The sequence below is a fragment of the Eleginops maclovinus genome, chromosome 22 (assembly GCF_036324505.1).
Source record: "Eleginops maclovinus isolate JMC-PN-2008 ecotype Puerto Natales chromosome 22, JC_Emac_rtc_rv5, whole genome shotgun sequence".
NCBI classification, from domain to species: domain Eukaryota; kingdom Metazoa; phylum Chordata; class Actinopteri; order Perciformes; family Eleginopidae; genus Eleginops; species Eleginops maclovinus.
In genome coordinates, this window is record NC_086370.1 from 17,236,092 (window position 1) to 17,254,669 (window position 18,578).

Genomic DNA, 18,578 nt, shown 5'->3' on the forward strand with positions numbered 1-18,578 from the left:
CTATGTACAGTATGTTCCTTATAAGCAACATTACTTTAAAACACTGTATTCCCTGTATGTTCTCTAGGGGATGTGTTTGAATGCCTGAGAATAGTAGTTATTTCTGCCTTCCTAGTCCACAACATGTATATTGTTACTATTGATGTGTTTGTTGACTCCATTAGCATTCACACATTTAAGTAGCAGACGTTGAGGGTTACGGTTGAGAAGATTCTCTACATAGGCTTTAGTTTCAGTATCTAAACTCTATCACACTCTGATATGAAGATGATGTATGTTTAAATGCTGTAGTGCGAATCTGAATCTTTGACAATCATCACATAACGTCTGTTTGAACAAATAAAATAAAGACAAAACAATACATGACATTTTTTATGACATACTAAAGGATCTTTTTTTAACTTTTTACAGGACATACCATTCTATGATTTTTGTGACATACAGTACTACTATGACTATGATTCTCTGACATGTTTGACAAACCGTACTATGTTTTACTGCAAAGAACATCATTTACTATAACATGTTAAGCCATAATATACTTTGATATTTCTATGATTAGTTGAAATTACTATACTATAACATTTTGAATCCCACAAAATCCCAGCATTAGCCAAAACATGAAAAACCAGAATGCATTTCTAAGAATATCAGACAGGAAGCAGTTTAGTTGGACATTCAAAAAGGTTTTCCTTTATTTTTTCCTTGCCTGTTCATTGCGTTACACTCTGTATAGTGAAGTCAGGCCTAAATCCACAAACCATCATAGTCACACAACTGCAACTATTGCATAAATACAAAGCAACATACAGGTGATGCTCAGAACGTGTATGAGTCGAATGAAACACGGAAGAGGTTACAGTACGCCATGGCAAGAGAAAAACTAAATGCAAAACAATCACAGCAAAAAAAGTAACGACAACTTGGTTTTTTTTCTGTCAGCTTTGGTTTTATATGTTGCAGTCTCACAATGACCTTAACCAAAAACGTAGGGAGGGTTCACATGAGGACAACAAACAGGCGTCACAGAGGAGGTGAACTGACGTGTACCATGACATTGACAACAAAGGCTATGAGGGAAAAACGGGACAGAGAGGAAATACCAGACAACGCTGTGACGTGTGACTGTGGGGGGGGGTTATGTTGACATTAAATGTGTCTCACACTCGACTGCCCAAAAAGAAAAAGCACCAGATTTTTAGGCATCCAGATGAGGTACTTAATCACACGCAATAACACAAGTAAACTTTTCACTGATGGTCATGACTGGTTCCTCAGCAACAGTGTTTCTGTGCAGCGTGTCTTCATCAAGATTGAGAGAATAATTAACAAAACCACAAAAAGGAGAAAGAAAATATACAGAAAGCTCTTTCCAAACAATAAATATGTAGAGTAAGTTCAGAGAAGGAAAAAAACACACACGCACGCACGCACACAACTTCAATCAGTCTGAAAAAGGTAAACCAAAGATCCAACATGAATGTGTGCGAAAATGTAATGAGTGTAGATTTGACTTGTAAAGGGAAAATCTCCCTTTCTCAAGAGCTTCATATACAACCTTAATTCAAGCAATGATACTGTATTTATATAGAAATGTTTTTAATAAATGTGCAGTGCTTAGTAATAAGGATTAAAGTCATTTAGTATTACACAATCTCTGGTTTTCTAAAGATAATATTTATTGGCTTTGTCCCTGCCCATTCAGAAGAAGAAAAAACTGAACAAGCCGACTCCTAAAATGGAAAAAGAAACATCAAAAAGATCAATTTGGAAGTGTGCTTTTCTCAGTGCCCACACTGAACAGATATAAAGTGTTGATTTCAATCAATGCTGGTATATTTCCTTATACTCTTTTTAAAACAACCACATGCATTTACATCTATGGACTGAGAATCCTTTTTTCCTTTACATCTGAAAATCAAATCCAAAAGGTCGTTTCGTGCATTCGTAAACCCTTTGTCACGCAGCAGTTGTCAGTCTCAGGTTTTTCCGAGCAAAGTGTTGCACGTGTTGTTAGGTGTCTGTCTGAGTGCCTGCGTGTGCTAGAAGAGCAGCAGTGTCTCCTGTCAGTGGGAGGGGGGGGGGTCTCTTGGTTCCCTGTCTTTTCCTGAAGGCTTTCACAGTTTGTCCGTGTCAGGAAAGAAAAAAAACAACTGTAAAATAGAGGAGAAGGAGGAGTTCTGCCCCCCCCAGCAGACCGCCTCCCTCGCCTCGCTTCAGTTCTGTCACTCGTCGTCGTCGTCTTCCTCCTCCTCTCCGTCGGACAAAGACGCGCAGGGGCGGATCTGCCGGTAGCCGTCCAGCCACTTCTCCACCATCTGGGTGACGAGAGGGTGGTTGCGCCGTCGGGAGCTTTTCTGAAGAGCCACCAGCACCCCCCCCTCCGTCACACAGCAGTCCAGCCACTCCCGCAGCAGCTTCTCCTGTTGCTCTTCATTACCCATCTGCAGGACAAGGGGAGACAGAGACGACCGTCAGAGGGAGCCATATTGATCTTCTAAACTCAGAATAACATGTGTCAACTAAAGCTGAAACAGTAAACTGACTTCATGTCTGGAATAAAAAACCTAAGTCAATAGTTTATGACGAACATATTTAACCAGTGGCTGAGGTTGGTAACATCAGCAACAGCTTAAGAGCATTTTGTTTCTCACACTAACACGGTAACAGTTGGACACTGTGTTACCATGGAAACACAATGCTGAGAGTAACTGTTGGTTTTCATGTTGAGATTTAGCCGTGTGGATAAAGACACATGTTGTGTAGTCAAAGATAGAAGCTGTGCGTCTATATTTTCCCACAAAGAAAAATTCAAAAACACAAACATCAACTGTTAGACCCTAAAAGGGGGCGGTCCTTACCTCCTGCGCCGAGAGGAAGTGAATGTGAAGCAGCTTCCTGTCGCTGTCCACCAGCGGCAGGAACGTGACGGTGACGTCGTCGTCTGTGTTGAGGTTGGCGCCCGCGCCGCGATTGTCGAAGCCGTCGTTCTCCATGGCAACCAGCGCTGAGAAGTGTCCCCGCGTGTAACCCAGGGCGATGGGGCTCTTCCAGCAGAAACTCTGCTCCCACAGAAGAGGCAAGTACACACCTGGAGGCGGGGGGGGAAGAACACAGTGAGTCTGTTTTAATAATACCAAAAAATAAAGAAATGGTGTCTTTATGAAAATAAATGAAGCAGAGGGGAGACATTTCAAACAGTTCATAAAGAGTAGGTTGTATCCCCTAAATGAAGGTATGCATGTGTTAGACCAGGGGTGTCCAAACTTTTTTCCCTGCTACATAAAGAAAAACATACGAAGGGTTGGGCCCCTCACTAGAGGTGAGGTATTTTGCCTCATAAGTTAAGTTATAAGTTAGCAAAATCAATCAAATGTATGTAAATTATGCTTGAAACTTTAAAATGCTGTAAGAACACTACAGCAGCTCCCCCTTAACACAGAAGCCTCAGATTGCGTATAATAAGGGGAAATATGAAGGGTCTATCTCGAGCTGGTTAGGTGAATAAGTTATTCTGCTTTTTGTTTTATCAACTATGAGTTGTTTGAACATTTTCAACTTTAATTGACTGAATTTATTTGAACACTGGACTCATTAACACATGCATTCTACTATGTAATACATCATTTCTACAGATTTAAGAAGTACAACATAAGAAAAACATGTTTCAGGTGTGGGCCATATTCCATTACACTTCAAGCATTTGCTGAGGGCCAATTAAAAGAGGGCCACGGGCCGCATTCGGCCCCCGGTCCATAGTTTGGACACCCGTGCTAGACAAACAATTAGAAACTGCGTAGTTATATAAAGTGTATAACATCATTGGAAGAGGTGCAATTTTCCAATGCTCTTTTAAATGTTTGAGAAACGGCTTGTTTTTTAACGACTGTTTGGATCGTGAATCACTCGGAATTATTTAGAATTCATTTAATTCCCTCTCACAGCCGCATGACTAATGACAGGCTAATTAGTGTTAATTACCACTTCAAAAACATTGTTTTGGTATTTGTCAGGACCAGATTCAGGCTTCTCTCTGTGGCAATAATAATGCATTACAACAAACTTTCAAAAGGGAAAAATAAATCTGCTTTAGATTTGGTCCTAAATCAATACAGCACATTACGCAATCTTCTTATAATGTACTTAATTGTATTTTGTTTTCACTTTTAATAAAACTAACTATAAACAGGTTATTTTTGATCAAGTGAACAGAGGGGTAATATTGAAAGGAAACAAATAAACATTTGGGAAGAAAGTATAGCAATTATTATCGTTATGCAAGCAAAAGGATCAGCAACAAAATGAAAATATACTCCATAAAAAGTCAAATCAGCAATATGTTCAAATGTATTAACAGTATCACAAGTCTAAGTAATTGTTAGATAACAATGACTTACTGAGAAACAGTTTGGGATTATTTTTACAGATCAATGACCTTGTATACAAATATTTGAATGTTGTTGGTCGAGCTACTGCTGAGATTAACAAGTACTGTTATAATGTTAATGTTTAGTTAGTGATAATGCATGGTATTTTATAAACCATTACATTACTATAAGAACTGGTTGTATGTCCTGTAGTTAAACATATTGATCTGCAAAATAACTAAAGGTCAGCAAACTGTTTTGTTACATCTACACCACATTTTGACTGTAGCTATAGATGTGTAGCTCGGTTCCACAATGCACGCCTCTGTTCAGTTTAGCTGCTCTCGTCTCCCAGTAATAACTGTTTGTTGTTACTGGGTTCCCTTGCTCGCAACTTTAGCTGAACCCCACCCCCACCCCCCCTCCCCCCTTCTCTATAGGTGCTGCTGTGCACGCCAGCCTCTGTGTGTTTTACATTGGCTCCTGGCAACAGTAAATCAGGGATTCATCAGGCGGGCTTTACCACAAGCGGTTGTCCATTACCGAGCACTTTGATCATCCCCTGTGCAACATCCCGCAGCAGACAGACTGAAACCAGGCTGTTTTTACTGGGAGCCCCCCCCTTCCACGCTCACAGGGTCTGATGGTTTACAGGTGTGTCTGCATGTGTGTGTGGAACCCATCACAGCATCCACAAAACACCTTTACGTGAGCCCCCATGCAGTGGAAGGCATTGACTTAAGGACTGCGCTTGAGTTCATACTATGCTAGGTATTTGCATTAATGCTGAGTTATTCTCTCAGATGAACAGGATAAAGATGCGTCAAATAAATGATGATATTATAGAATGATGCATTTCTGTGTATTTAAAGGTCCCCTTACTCTTTCTCCACGATACATTATAGGTCTCAGATATATACAAAACATCTGAAGTGTTTGACTCGAAACACATCATGAAAATTGTAGCCATATACAGCCGCGGAAAAAATGAAGAGAACACTTCAGCATTATTGTTTTCTCCTGATATATTATTTATAGGTATGTCTGTGAGTTAAGTTATTATTGTTATGTTCTATAAGATATATAATAGAGATACATTTGGAGTGGTCTCTTAATTTTTTCCGGAGCTCTACCCCTCTATTTCCAAAAGTGCTGATTCTGTGTCTGTAGATCTAAATGCAAATAAGCTGCCACTCCCCCCCACGCCCCGCTGACAGATGTTTGGTTAAAAAAAAACAAAAATGGTGCATTCAGGTGATAAGATGGGCGGGTGGTTCCTTGGTTGGTTATTGCTAATGGTTGCACATCCCACAAAATACATTGTGACAAGTGGCCAAAATCTGCAGGTTTTTATATAGATGGCTCAAGACAAAAAGAGAGAGAATCTTTTCCCTGAAACTTTCCAAAGGGGGGACATATTTATGTATAACAGACATTAAAAGTAGATTTTGCATTATAGGTGACCTTTAACAACCAGTTTGAGCAGACCTGACATACGTTTTGAATGCAGGACTTTTGCTTGTAGTACAGTTCTTTCACAGTGTGGTATTGGTACTAGTCTTCAAGTAAATAATTACAACACTGTCTCCCCCACTGCTCCTATAAATAGGCATGTTTATGTGTCGCACAGAACCAAAATACTTCTTAAATAAAAGAAAGATGTTGCAAAAAGCTATTACTGACAGTGCAGAGGGGCAGAAATGTCAGCTATGTGAGCTATGCAGACACATGTAGGCTGGAGCCATTTCACAGAAGAAGTGTAGTCCTTATACGGCCACTGGCACGGAGCTGCAATCCACATTCGACTTTTATTTCATTACAAAAACTCGAGTCATGACAGTGAAAGATCTCCTCACCTTGAAAACGGGTGTACCCGAGCGTTTCCCCACGGAAACTTTTGTAATACTTCACTCCATAGACGATGATAGGCCTACGAAGTATGTGTGCAAGAACAAAAATGTGGGTCTGCTCCAAGCTAGATCCAGGCTGCAAAGGAAAGCACGACACAAAGGGAAACATGTAGTTAAAAAACAGGGTCGCAGTGAAACTACAAGGCAAGGAGTCATGAATACTGTACATTCCAGCGTCAAAACATGAAAAAAACTCACAATTACTGCGCTTTCACACCCAGATATAATAACAACCCGCCCAAAATACTTAGTCAGTGAGGTCACAGAGAGCAGAGAAGTGCTGATGACCGACAGGATGCACTTTCATACGGCATAACAGATTAAGTACACTGCGGTAAGAGCAGTAAAGCTTCTTGCGTAATTCATACATCATTAGTGTGTCACATTTTAAGCACATCAAGCTCCTGTCCTCCATTTTAATGTGTGTGTCTGCTTTCATGTACCTGACTAGCCAGGGAAAGGATGAAAGCCCAGTCTTCCTGCCACTGTTCCTCCCGGAGGGAAAAGTGCAGGCCGAAGCTCTGGGAATACCACGACTCCCACTCCTTCCAGCGCGTGTAAAACCTGCAGACCATACACACACACAAATACTGTTTAGGCTGTTCACATTAATTGACCTCTCTGTGGCGTGTGACTGCTATTCATCCTTGTTGGGGTTTAGCTTGCACGGCAATTACTCATTATATCTAAATAGTAATTTTCTCACTGCAAAACCCAGAGTTTAGAAATAGACGTGAGTCACACTTGGCTAGTGTGTTCGTGTAGCCTTAAATTGTCCCAGTACTTCTGACTTTGCACTAGAGAATGAGGGCATTAATCTCCTTTAAAATGTGTGTGACTGCTCTAAATCCCCATTCAAAGCCTCTCAGTTCTAGATCAAAGTCTCAGATTTCTGCAGTAGCCGGCGATCCAGATTTTGGATTCTTGGAACATATCCCGACCTCTTAACCACAATTTCCAACCTCGTCGTGCAATGCCAAAGAAAGCAAAACATAATTTGAGACCGTTGAATGTCAGGTTTCAGCTGTTTCTTTGTGCTGGACCAAAATACTAAAACTCAACCTGCTCAATTTGAATGTTTAAAGTGCAAGATCAAACATGGATGAGACACGCATGTGAAAAAAATGCCACATATGTAGTTTGCCAAGATGAATATGCTTGCTCCAGTCTGCTAAACATGGTATAAACAAGCCTGAGATATCAACACGTCATGCTGCTCACAGGTTGTGTTTTAAAGGGCTATAAACCCTGCACTCCGAGGTATGCGGGCCTCACCAGTGGGAACAGTCGTGCAGGCTATCGTGGAGAGTCTTCCGGAGCACTGAGTCTTTGTCATAGATGCCCCATGTGGCCTGCAGCACCGAGTCCAGGAGACAGTCCCCGGCCGTGCGGTTCCACAGGGCGTACAGTCGACTGTCCAGCCTCGTCCCGAGCTCCAGGGACCAGTTGATGATGGGGGATTCCTCTTCAAGCTCTGCAGAAAAACGGAAGAGGAGTTTAGTACCGTTTGTCTTATTAATAATATTAACCTCAAAGGGACCACATATTTTGCCCTGAGGGATCCATACAATAATGAAATCATTTTGCATTTTCTTTTTTGGTGTTACACTATCCTTAATGTTGTCTTATTTCATTAGATTTTTAGGCTTGCTCAACATTATGTGGTGTGTTTGTGTGCATTAGGATTCAACCGGTTTGCTTTTGTGCTCTGTTCTGTACAAGTGTCACTTTGGTGTTGCGTTTCTTTTTGTGCTCATTTCTTTTGGGGTGTTTTTGTTGACTTCATTTTTTTTTCATTAAAAAAGACAAGAGAATTTAATAAGACATGTTCAAGGGTTGTTTAGAGGTCACTGTTTCTTTTCTTCCACGTTACAGACAGGTAACGGCATGTGAAAGGACTGTTGTTGTGAATGAAACCTCACACCTGTCGAAAAACATTTGCCATGACGAATAGGTTTACATTTACACCACAAAACAGAGAGGTCTGGGGATGTCGAGACAGACACAGAGATACCTCTGACCCAAATCAATGCGACATTGTAATACTACACTGGACGAGCAGGAAACACCTCTTCTTATTACATCTGAGTGCGTTTCCTATTTATTATGAATATTTTATTAGGAATTCAGCTGTTTATTTTCCAAGTCTAATGGCTCTTCAATAGCTTGTCACTTGGTCACGGAGCGATTTGAAAAAAACTAAATGATCTTTTATTGAAATCAATTAGTAACGAATAAATTATGACAAATCAGTAATAAAAAACAAGCCCATTCCTTACACTTTGGGCAAACGGTCATTTATTGATGAATGAAAGCTTGGTTGAGAGTAAATATTGTCTGATTGAGTCAAGGGGAAATAAGGGTTTCTGTATCTTTGTAAATATATTGTTGTGCACCGGTGACTTATTGAACAGGACATCCAAATAAGCAAGAAAGTAAATAAAGGAAGTGTAAAAGTGAGGCCTGTTTATATTTGTACATGTGTGGACTGAGGGTTAATACAATCATTCAAAGGGGATCAGAGAAATCCCTCAAACGCAATCAGGCTGATTAAGGCAGAGGCAATGGCGACACACGATAAAGACAGACCGCCTGGCAGAGTGACGAGCAGGCAGGCAAAACGCTGTGCAGGCAAGAGGGAAATTACAAGTTATATATCACTGCCCGCATTAGGCAGCCTTCCCACTGTAGTATACACATTGTGAGGGGGCTTTGTGTTTGTCCTCTATAGTCCCCTTGGATCTGGTTTCTCTCTCTCAAAGCAGTTGCATCCATATGTAAGCACAGCGTGTGATTGGTGTAACTGCAACACAAAGTCAGGAAGTTGACAGAGTAAATATTTCACCTTTTTGTACGTCCCGGTCCAGCACCTCATCAAACAGCTTCTCCTGAACGGCTGGGGGCAGGTCCTCAATGTCTGACACAAAAAAAGGGTAAGAATACTGAATGACAGACATCTTTATAATAAATGACACAGGTGCAGGAAAAGTACAGTCTAAATGTAATTAATATTTGATGCAATGAATGGTTTTATCTTTTTTAAACTAGCTATTAAGCTTTATTTAAAGGCCAACTAGAATGTGTGTTTCTGTCGTGGTTCATTTCAACTCAAGCCACCATGTTTTGTTCTTTCCACAATGGCCACTGGCTTTCACTGCATGCTCGGTGCTCTTGTCAACACAGAAGCTTATTCTTCATCTAAAATAAATGAATGCAGTGACTTTGTGGAACTGAACAGAATGGCTTTCTATAGTGGCCATAAGCCAAGGCCCGCATTGTCCACGCCACATAACGAAAATCTTTAGCTTAGCCACCAGCAACATACCGGAACATAAATATCTATTCCACACAATGAAGCTCAACACAAACAGCATGCAATTCTACAGATTCACTGGCTAAATATATCTTTGTGACGAACATGAAACATGCATTGTTGCGGTGCTGTTATACTCAGTATGCAAGAACAATACTCGACCAATGAGCCAGGCGTAGCCTCCATCTTCTACAGTTGGAATCAGACAACCATAGCATTATGTACCCTCAGCATCCAAACAAAAAGCAATTTCATAAGCCACAAGTAAACAAAACAAGCATTCTGTCACACACTTGGCGAGCCAGGGGGGTTGGCTAGACTGTTTTTCTGTCAGCCACAAAAACCCAGAAACCATACTTTCCAGACAGCTTCTGGAATTCATGCTATGACAGTCATGCTTATTGTTTTCAGACAATTGCATATTTTTTTGTGCTGCTGACCTGCAGGCAGGGTGAAGGTCACCAAGTCAGTGAGAAAATAGCAGGTGAAGTCTCCCTTGCGCTGGTGAAGAGACGCTGCCACCTCTCGACGGATCTGCTCCGTTAGCTCAGGACACACCATGGCAGGGATACACTTGGCTGCCTGTTGGGACACCTGCACAGAGAGGATAGGGGGAGGAAGCATAATGTTAATTTAAAAGAGAATATAACACACAGGCCTTTAACTGTAGGTAGGAGTATTTCTAATAATTGTGATAGATAAGTAACCACAAAACAGAAAACAGAAAGAGCTGATGTAAAAACTGCTTTTAGGTTAGTTGAGCCGCATGTTTTAACTGCTCCAAGGCTGTATCACATGCTACACAGAGGTCCAAGAGGTGTGAAATGACTAAGAGAGGCTAGAGACAGAGAAATAAGGAGGAAAAGATGCTAAACTACTACTGGGCGATGAGCTGAGAGAATCTAAGATGTCTTGGTGTTTAAATACATTCACGGAAATAAGGAAAATTCCTGGAGATGCCAATAATAGTAATAATATTGAGAGTATTTGCCTTTTGGCTTAAGCTAGTGATGGCTGCTGAATATGAATTGTGCAAAGACAGCCCCAGAAAAAATTAAGAGACCACTCCACATCTTTCTTAAATCTGTATCTCTACATGTATGGCAGCCGTTCCAGTCTCTGTTGAATTCCAACACAGAGAAATGTTGTCAGTAGTTTATAGAATGAAATAAATAAATAAAATAATCATTTAACTCAAAGACATACCTATGAATAGTAAAACCGGAGAAACTAATAATGCTTAAGTGGTCTCTTAACATTTTTTCAGAGCTGTATATTGAAAGGAAAATGTGGCTCCAAGTGAAATATAATATCCAGCATAGTTGACTCAGTGATCTAATTTCACTTTTACGAATCTGACCTCAGAATAGAAGTGTTTATACTGTATATATATATATACATATGTGTGATGTTCTAGCAGATGTCAGCTTTGAAGCTTTTTCAGGGGCATGAACCAGCGGTTACTCACTGACCCCCTTAGAAAGTGAAAACTGGGACAGAGAGTGTGGGAGGAGAGGTGTGTGTTTACAGATAATCTGGGATCACAGTGCTGACGGTAAGCGAGCTGCAGCCAACCTCAGCTCACGCACACTGCAGACAACACACATTAACAAGCGAGCCTTCGTGTTGCACAGACACACCAGGGAACCCACATTTCTAGCAAAATACTCAAAGCAAAAATAATTTAAAACATTGTGAATAAAAGGAACGGCTACCATTCCCTTGCAGGCACAGAGAGAGGGTCCCTTTCCTCTCTACAGACCGTTCGCCCGTGTCACTCCTCCGGGCTGATCTCATTGAATGTTGAGATTAAGAGACTTCACAAGAAAAAGCTGCATCGACGCTGACCCAGAAACAAGCACTGCTGCGATCATAACACTGATTCTAGGGTGTCATTTCCACTGGAGACCTTCCAATTTTTACAAACCAGTTTTTGGTCTTCAAATTGTTCTTAGAGCTCATAAATAAACCAAAATGTTACGCTCATGGCTTTGAATGTCTTTTTTTTAAATAACAGGCGAAATGGGATTATGAGAAACACATTTGCATGATGCAAAACAACTTCGATGTTGCATTTGCTGCACGGAAGGATCCACATTGATCTGACAAAATGCATAGTGAGTTAATAAAGAATGCAGTCGATGGTTGCAGTGTATTTGAAAAGGTTCTCCCGTCCATCAGCGGATACCCGGGCCAGGTGATTCCTGAACTAGACTCACTGTTGGTTGTCTCCACTGACCTCTGTGAGTAACACAGCCAGCATGTCCTGTCTCTGGAAGCGGATGGCTAGGTGAACCAGCGTGAAGCCGTCATCAAATGCAGACGAGCGATTTAATAGGCGCACCTCGTCTGACGTTAGCTGTCGTGCGATGTCACCTCCCGATGACTTGTAGGCCTCCACAGCTGCCAGGTCACCTTCCACAACACCTTTCAGACAAAGAGAGAGGGGGAAGTCACATTTATAAACCTTTTTTTGTTATACATTTTAATAGAAGACATTTGCCGAGGTAGCACTGACTACGCAGTGTGCATTTTGACATCATTAGTCAAATATAAATCGAAAGGTCTGACGAGTCAAAAGGAGCTTGCATCTATTTGCATCATGCTAAATGATTGTACTTGTTGATTTCTGTATTGAAATCACATCAATGGATACAAAAATGACTCATCGTAAGAACAAGCATGTGCAGAGGACATTCTGTACTCATCCATAAAGTATAACATTTTAGAGAGCAGAATGTGCTTTATCTCTGTGGCAGCTGTAACAGCTCCGAGACTTCACCGTCTTTGAAGTCGAGAGAAAAAGACAATAGGGGGCCGCACTGTAATCTGCCAGTTATTTTCTCCCCTCTTAATCTCCAGGCTTGGATGGTAGCGTGAGTGTTGGAGGATGTGTTTGATCTGACAGATCAGTGTTTGCTTTTTCTTTACTTTTTTGGAACGGTGTGCAAATATTACCATCTGACGGAAGCTATTTATGTCAACCACACGCACACAATCTGGAAGCGCTGATCTATTGAGTGAGACAGTCAAACTGTAGAGACACATTTGAACGTCTGAAGAATAAACCATACTACAGTCGTTTGCTTTGAAGTTATTATGCCACGTGAAGCTTTCATTACAGTAATCCTATGCACTCATACACATCCGATGCTCAGACCGTGCCATTAATCTGTGCCTTAAAGTAAAAAGGATTGAATAAAGGTTGTGTGCATGCAGTGTTTGACTGTAATAGTGAACTGTCCAGCTGGGTATGTCTTTAGTTCAACTCCTAAACCAAAGCAATAGCACACAGTGATTAAAAGCCGACTCAAATGGATATGTGGGTGGTCCAATGATTAATTAGACAGCTCAGAAGGTTTAACACAAATGCCACCCTTCATTACTGCGATCCAAAAGGCAGCAAAAGCAATGAAATAAATACAAATGTATAATCTGTTGAAAGAGAATTATTTGGATAAGTGTGTTATCATACCATCCCAAATCAATTCTAACTTAAATTAATTTCAATGCCACAGAGCAACACAAAGTGTCTCTTTCCTTTTCTAGCATGTACAGTAAATGCCCGTGTAGTATTCTCTGGTACTTTTGAAACATGACACACTGTTGAGCTTTTGTTCTGGCGTCAAAAGACCACACACAATGCTCTGCTGCATGATCTGTGTGAGTGAGACAGAGAGACAGAGAGAGAGAGCGAGAGAGCGAGAGAGAGACAGAGAGACAGAGAGAGAGAGAGAGAGAGAGAGAGAGAGAGAGAGAGAGAGAGAGAGAGAGAGAGAGACATGGAGTGGGTGGAAGGACTCGCTGTGCCATGTGGAGCTGGCTAGCACTGTGAGAGATGAGGAGAGAAACTACACAATAGCAGCGTGGTGAAGAGGGATCACAACCACTTTCCAAAAAAAAACCTCCATTAGTGTGGGCGTGCCTGTTGCCCTGCAGCCGGTACTGTACCCACAGATCTTTTAGAGAACAAAAACGGCACAAATATGCAAAATGGCATGCACTTAAAGACAGAGGAGATAGGGAATGGATGAGGCTAAGTGATGCCGGAATCTTTTCTCCCACACATGCTTTTTCTTTCAGTAATGTGAACTGTGGTGACCTCTGTCAAAGGAAAATGATCAATAGCCTGTGGTACTGTAAAACTATCATACACTGGAAGTTTTTCTGCCTAGCAGGTGTTTTCTGTGATGCTCCTGAACCTTATGGCATGGAAAACCAGCATGACCATCACAGTGAACATTAAAAACACAGTGCTTCAAAGATAAAACAACAACATCTCTATCTTATGTCTTCCTTTTCTTCCTCCGACAGCAAAAGCGGGCTTTTTTTATACCCTTTGTTTTTATTTATTTCCACTTCTTTCCACAACGAGTGGGTTTATTTGTGAGTTGCTTTGGGCAAAAGCCAGGTTGTGAATGTTTTGTCGGAATCATTTTCCTTTTAAGAGTGTACAAAACTGCCTCCTTTTTCTCAAGTTACACAATACGATCACTCACTACTGAAAACTGCACTGCAGACGAAGGAAATGATGTAACTAAGGAACTAAGTACTGAGGACTCAATCTTTACAAGGAGTGAAAATGTATTTTAACCCAGTCCCAAAACCTAGTGATAAGACAGCTTTACCAGAGGTTCTTGTATTCTATCTCTAGGGGTTCCCCAATTTACAGGAGCAAAATGACTAATAAAATAAGAAGAGTATATCAGACATTATCACAGAACAGCGAGGAAAGTGATTTGGTATTGTGTGTGTGGGCTCACTGACCCTATATGATCCAGAGCCATTTATAAAGCTAAAAGTTACAACCAAGCTTTTCCTGTTAGGGTGTAACCACACATGTAAGCCACACCAGATGAGTTTAGGGAGTTGATATAAGGTCATCCTGAATATAGGAGCAAGGGTCATTGCTATTGCCCAATACTTTAAAAATATCTCCTTTTGTAGGCTGACAAATTTGCATATCAGCTTGTGACATTGCATTGTGGTTTTATTGGCAAGTAGGAGGGGGACACAGTTATATAATAAAATGTGATTTTATCAAGTAGAATTTCCAAATGATTCTCCTCAAATGTGAATAATTGTTGCCTGTTTTTTTGTTTATAAAGACAGTCAACTGGATGTTACGGGGTTTCTTGCTGTTGGGCAGATAAAGCAATATGCATAGGCAGATTAGAAACCAAAGGCAGATATCAGTCGCGAAAAGCATTGTATGCGGCAGATCCACACTTTTCCAAAAATACATGTGGCATCTGGCAAATAGAGAGTGATTTCGGACAGGGCTTGGATTTCATTTCCTTCAAGGGACAATGGAGAAATGTCTGATCAGATAAGGAAAGCCAACACTTGAATATGCTAAAAGAGAAATCAGACCCACTCTGACCAGACGAGACTCGGTCCCAAGGGGACAAGCCACGCAGGCATGAGGGAATTCACCCTGTCACATGCAGCAATAGATCAAGTGTAGCAAACTGTGATGTTTGTGTGACATTCAGACCCGATTATCCCTTTCATTTAAGGAATGTAGCATAATGAATAACCGTCTGACTATTAATCATTAAGAGGGCTTCATTGGGATATCAAAAACAAGCATGGCTGTCACATTTCTGCTGTCAGCTGTAACACAAAAGAATTGTCTGTCAAAGATCCACATAAGGAGAAGGCCTGGAGGTTGAGTGGGTGTTCAGAACAAACTATACGTAGGCATGGTGAAGGCAAGAGAAAGAGTGAGATAGCAGCGTGATAGTGGGAAAAAAAAAAACAATCACTAGTTGTTCTTAAACGTTCGTCCTCCCTCCCACTCCACATTTTCCAGTCTACAGTGTGGGTTGCACTCGCTGCTCGTGCAGGGGAGTTCTACACTCACTGAATGCAGGGGATTTCTGAACATATGCAGTTTATGAGCATCAGAAGGACACAACTTAGAATCACCTGGACTTGGCTGAACTGGGTTTTAACCAATTACCTAACGCAAAGGGTAAACACATATTAAGTATTCGCACAAATTCTGGGGAATCCCATTTCACAGCCGCCCAGTTCTCTGTTGGTCTGTCTAACATCCCTCAGATGAGTCATTGCCACCCTCATAACAAAACAAAACACAAGGAGAAAACAGTCAAAATGCAGTACATGCTACATTATTGAAACTTACCAACACAGGCATTGAGGAAGAGCCAATCAGTCCTTCTCATCCGGTTCTTAATCTGCTTCAGTTTTTTAAAATCCACCTCCAGTTCCTCTTTAATCCCAATCCCAGCACCTGATGCCACTTCAATCCTCTGAAAGTCCATGTTCACCTCTGACTCCCGTTTTGAGGTCGGAGGTGACCTTCTTTGGCTGCTGCTACAACCCACAACCCCACCTACCACAGTCCCTACTCCTTGCCCAACGACACCCCTCCTGTAGTCCCTGTCCTGTTCAATGAGTTTTGAGGAAGGTTGTTGTATCTCAGGCTCTGACGCCAGCTCAATGGGTTCAGCCAACATGCTATTTGGCCTGGGGTGGTCACACACCACACACTTAAGTGCCTTGGCCCAGTTCTCGTAAGTGCAGGCGGTGCAGGTCCAGTGCTGTGCATGAGTGTTGAGCCTATTACGGTCATTATATTCCTCACAGGGGTCTGTAGTGGTGGCTGAGGGAGCAGGACGGTATCCAGACCCTGAGCTCTGGGGTGATTCTGTGGGGCTGCGTGGGTGCTGGGTGATATGTCCCTGATGGGTTGCGTGTTGCCCATGCTTTTGTTGTTGAGCGTGTTGCCTCTGGCACAGGCACTGGGTGCAACGGATGGCCCGAGGCCAGTTCAAGTAGGTGCACATGTGGCATGACCACTTGCTACTAGTCTCAGGTACATCAGTAATGCGCACACGGGGTCGGGCGCTTGAGTCTGGGCAAATAAGTAGGCTGGATCCCCCCTGGGTTGGGCTGTTGCTGAGGCCTGCAGGGTCCCACTGGTGCAGACTGGCATCCAGAGCTGGGCTGCTCTTGAAGGGCTCCTCAGTGATGATAGCACCCCTGCTGGGCCTCTGAGCGCGGCACATGGTGCACTTGATGGCTGACGGCCAGTTTTCGTATGTGCAGTATTCACAGTCCCACTTCGCAACCAGCTCGGTCATCGTCGCACCAACACTGAGGGAGGCTTCCTGCCGCTCAGAGGGCTCCTCAGCTCAGCAGATGCACTCTTAAGGAGATCACACAACAAGCAGTACACTAGGGTACAAAGAAGAAGAAAAACTGGTTATTTTGGTGAAAAACACTTCAATGGAATGCCAAAATAAACATTTCACTACGCTACATAATGAACATGTTTCTGCATTCAAACGGGCAAATATGGAGCTCAGCTTTCCAATGGTAAATCTCACAGATATTACAGCATTTACAAAACTTAAACATCATGCTTTATTACAACCACCTGTATCACCCAGGCCTTTGGGTCACTTAGTGACAAACACTTGCAAAAATCTACAGTTCTGTTTGCTCTTGGTCTGGCACTAATTTGCTGCAAAAATCAAAGGGAGCAATGTTTAGAAACCCTAAAAGCAAAGTGCCAGGACGGAGCCGGATGGCAACAGTAAATCTTCGCAGCTGTATTAAAACCTGGCACTGGCTTTAAATACATACTGTAAGTTATACACACCAGGCTAATGTGCCCTACAACCGAGCTGGGTAACAAGAGACAAGGACATATGAAACCAGACACCCAGCAGGGAGGCGCGTGACTGGTTAAGACACTTACTGATGCACTGAAATTGAATTCCCCCCAAAGCCTTTTACCCACATTTGAAAGTGAATGATCCAAACCACATGTGCCGGTGTTACAATGTGAACATTATTTACGAGACTAATAAGCTAAAGTGAACTCCGTTAGCAGAGGCAGCTCACAGAAGAGTTGACTCAGATTGTGTTTACACCACGCCTCCAAGTTTACCAACACACCGAGTTATTCAACATATTCAGAGACGCGACTCCTCCGGTGCTGCACACTTTGTAGGCAAAGCTGACAAAAAGTTGCTATGGGAACCTAGCCTTGAAGCTATTGTAGTCACGTTCAACCTGTTTACTCGTGACGAGGAGCTCGTTTAGTGCATACAAGTCATACATTCAGCAGAAATAAACAGTTCAGCTCAAATGAGCAGTCGACTAGTGTCATTTGTGCTATTACACAATGTGCAAGAAGTGCTCAGATCGTGTACTTATGAAAAGTAGAAGTAAGAATACTCGATTACAAGTAAATGTCCTGCATTCAAAATATACTTAAGTAAAAGTATGTATTATGCAGATGTGTCAATTGCAGTATAACATGAACTACCTGTTTTGATTATATTTAAAAAATACCTAGTGACTTTACACCACTGCTGTAACAGATGACAGTTCTTACCTAACACACTAGACCCTGACTCTATAGCAAGTGTTTACAGACCAACGGAGCGATCTAGCTGTTTTGTTATCTTACTTGACAACTTGGTGGTTCGGGTTGCCAGCCAGGAATTATAGCCAAGCTAGCAGCTACCATTACGGGATTATGTTTTGCTGCTGTCTGCCTGTACTCGTTGGAGAGAGGCCCTTATCAAATCTACAAGAAAATCGCGTAATCCCTTACCTTTGCTTTGCTGTGTTTATACTCCTCAGTTTCCCACTGCAACCAAAACAAATGGAGCTTCTCCGAAACCCCCCGCCCCCCCAACAGCAGAGAAACCCACTCCGATCCGGACTGGGGCTCCTCTCACTTGGACGACAATAACCGCATATTTACTTCTTTGGGCGCCGTTTAGTTGGCAGTTGAAGGTCCATACATACCGCGGAGCAAGAACCCCCCCCTTGTCCCGTCCCCTCGGTCGGTTGTTTTGACGCTTTAAATCATCTTCATCCTTTTTCCGACTCCCAAACACGAAGCTGACGGGCTTTAATGGCGGCACAGGGGAAGGGAAGCAACAGAGTCAGAGCTAAAAAATACACTACGAGGGAGAGCAGAGAGCTTTGGGCCGTGTTACA

General features: G+C 42.1%; 1 protein-coding gene across 2 annotated transcripts; it reads right to left on the reverse strand.

Moving 5' to 3' along the window:
• Positions 1–354: 354 nt before the first annotated feature.
• zranb1b (zinc finger, RAN-binding domain containing 1b) lies at positions 355–18,558 on the reverse strand. 2 transcript variants are annotated; one of them, XM_063874141.1, is made up of 10 exons: positions 18,187–18,558; positions 15,742–16,796; positions 11,830–12,017; positions 10,031–10,184; positions 9,123–9,194; positions 7,553–7,751; positions 6,721–6,841; positions 6,224–6,353; positions 2,862–3,091; positions 355–2,444 (listed from the first exon to the last, which is right to left on the reverse strand). In XM_063874141.1, exons 2-10 carry the CDS (start codon positions 16,700–16,702, stop codon positions 2,226–2,228), a joined length of 2,274 nt encoding a protein of 757 aa, XP_063730211.1. In that variant the 5' UTR covers positions 16,703–16,796; positions 18,187–18,558; the 3' UTR covers positions 355–2,225. The 2 variants fall into 2 exon arrangements, with proteins under 2 accessions (XP_063730211.1, XP_063730213.1); XM_063874143.1 differs by having other exon boundaries at positions 18,384–18,549.
• Between the last annotated feature and the right edge of the window lie 20 nt (positions 18,559–18,578).

Bases quoted from the DNA above. Each gene is read 5' to 3' on its own strand.
- zranb1b (XM_063874141.1), bottom strand. From the start codon at position 16,702: ATGACCGAGCTGGTTGCGAAGTGGGACTGTGAATACTGCACATACGAA. The intron at 6,354-6,720 runs GTACATGAAAGC...TTTCCTTTGCAG, and splicing joins TCCTTTCCCTGGCTAGTCAG to CCTGGATCTAGCTTGGAGCA. The intron at 3,092-6,223 runs GTGAGGAGATCT...CCCCGCCTCCAG, and splicing joins CGGGTACACCCGTTTTCAAG to GTGTGTACTTGCCTCTTCTG.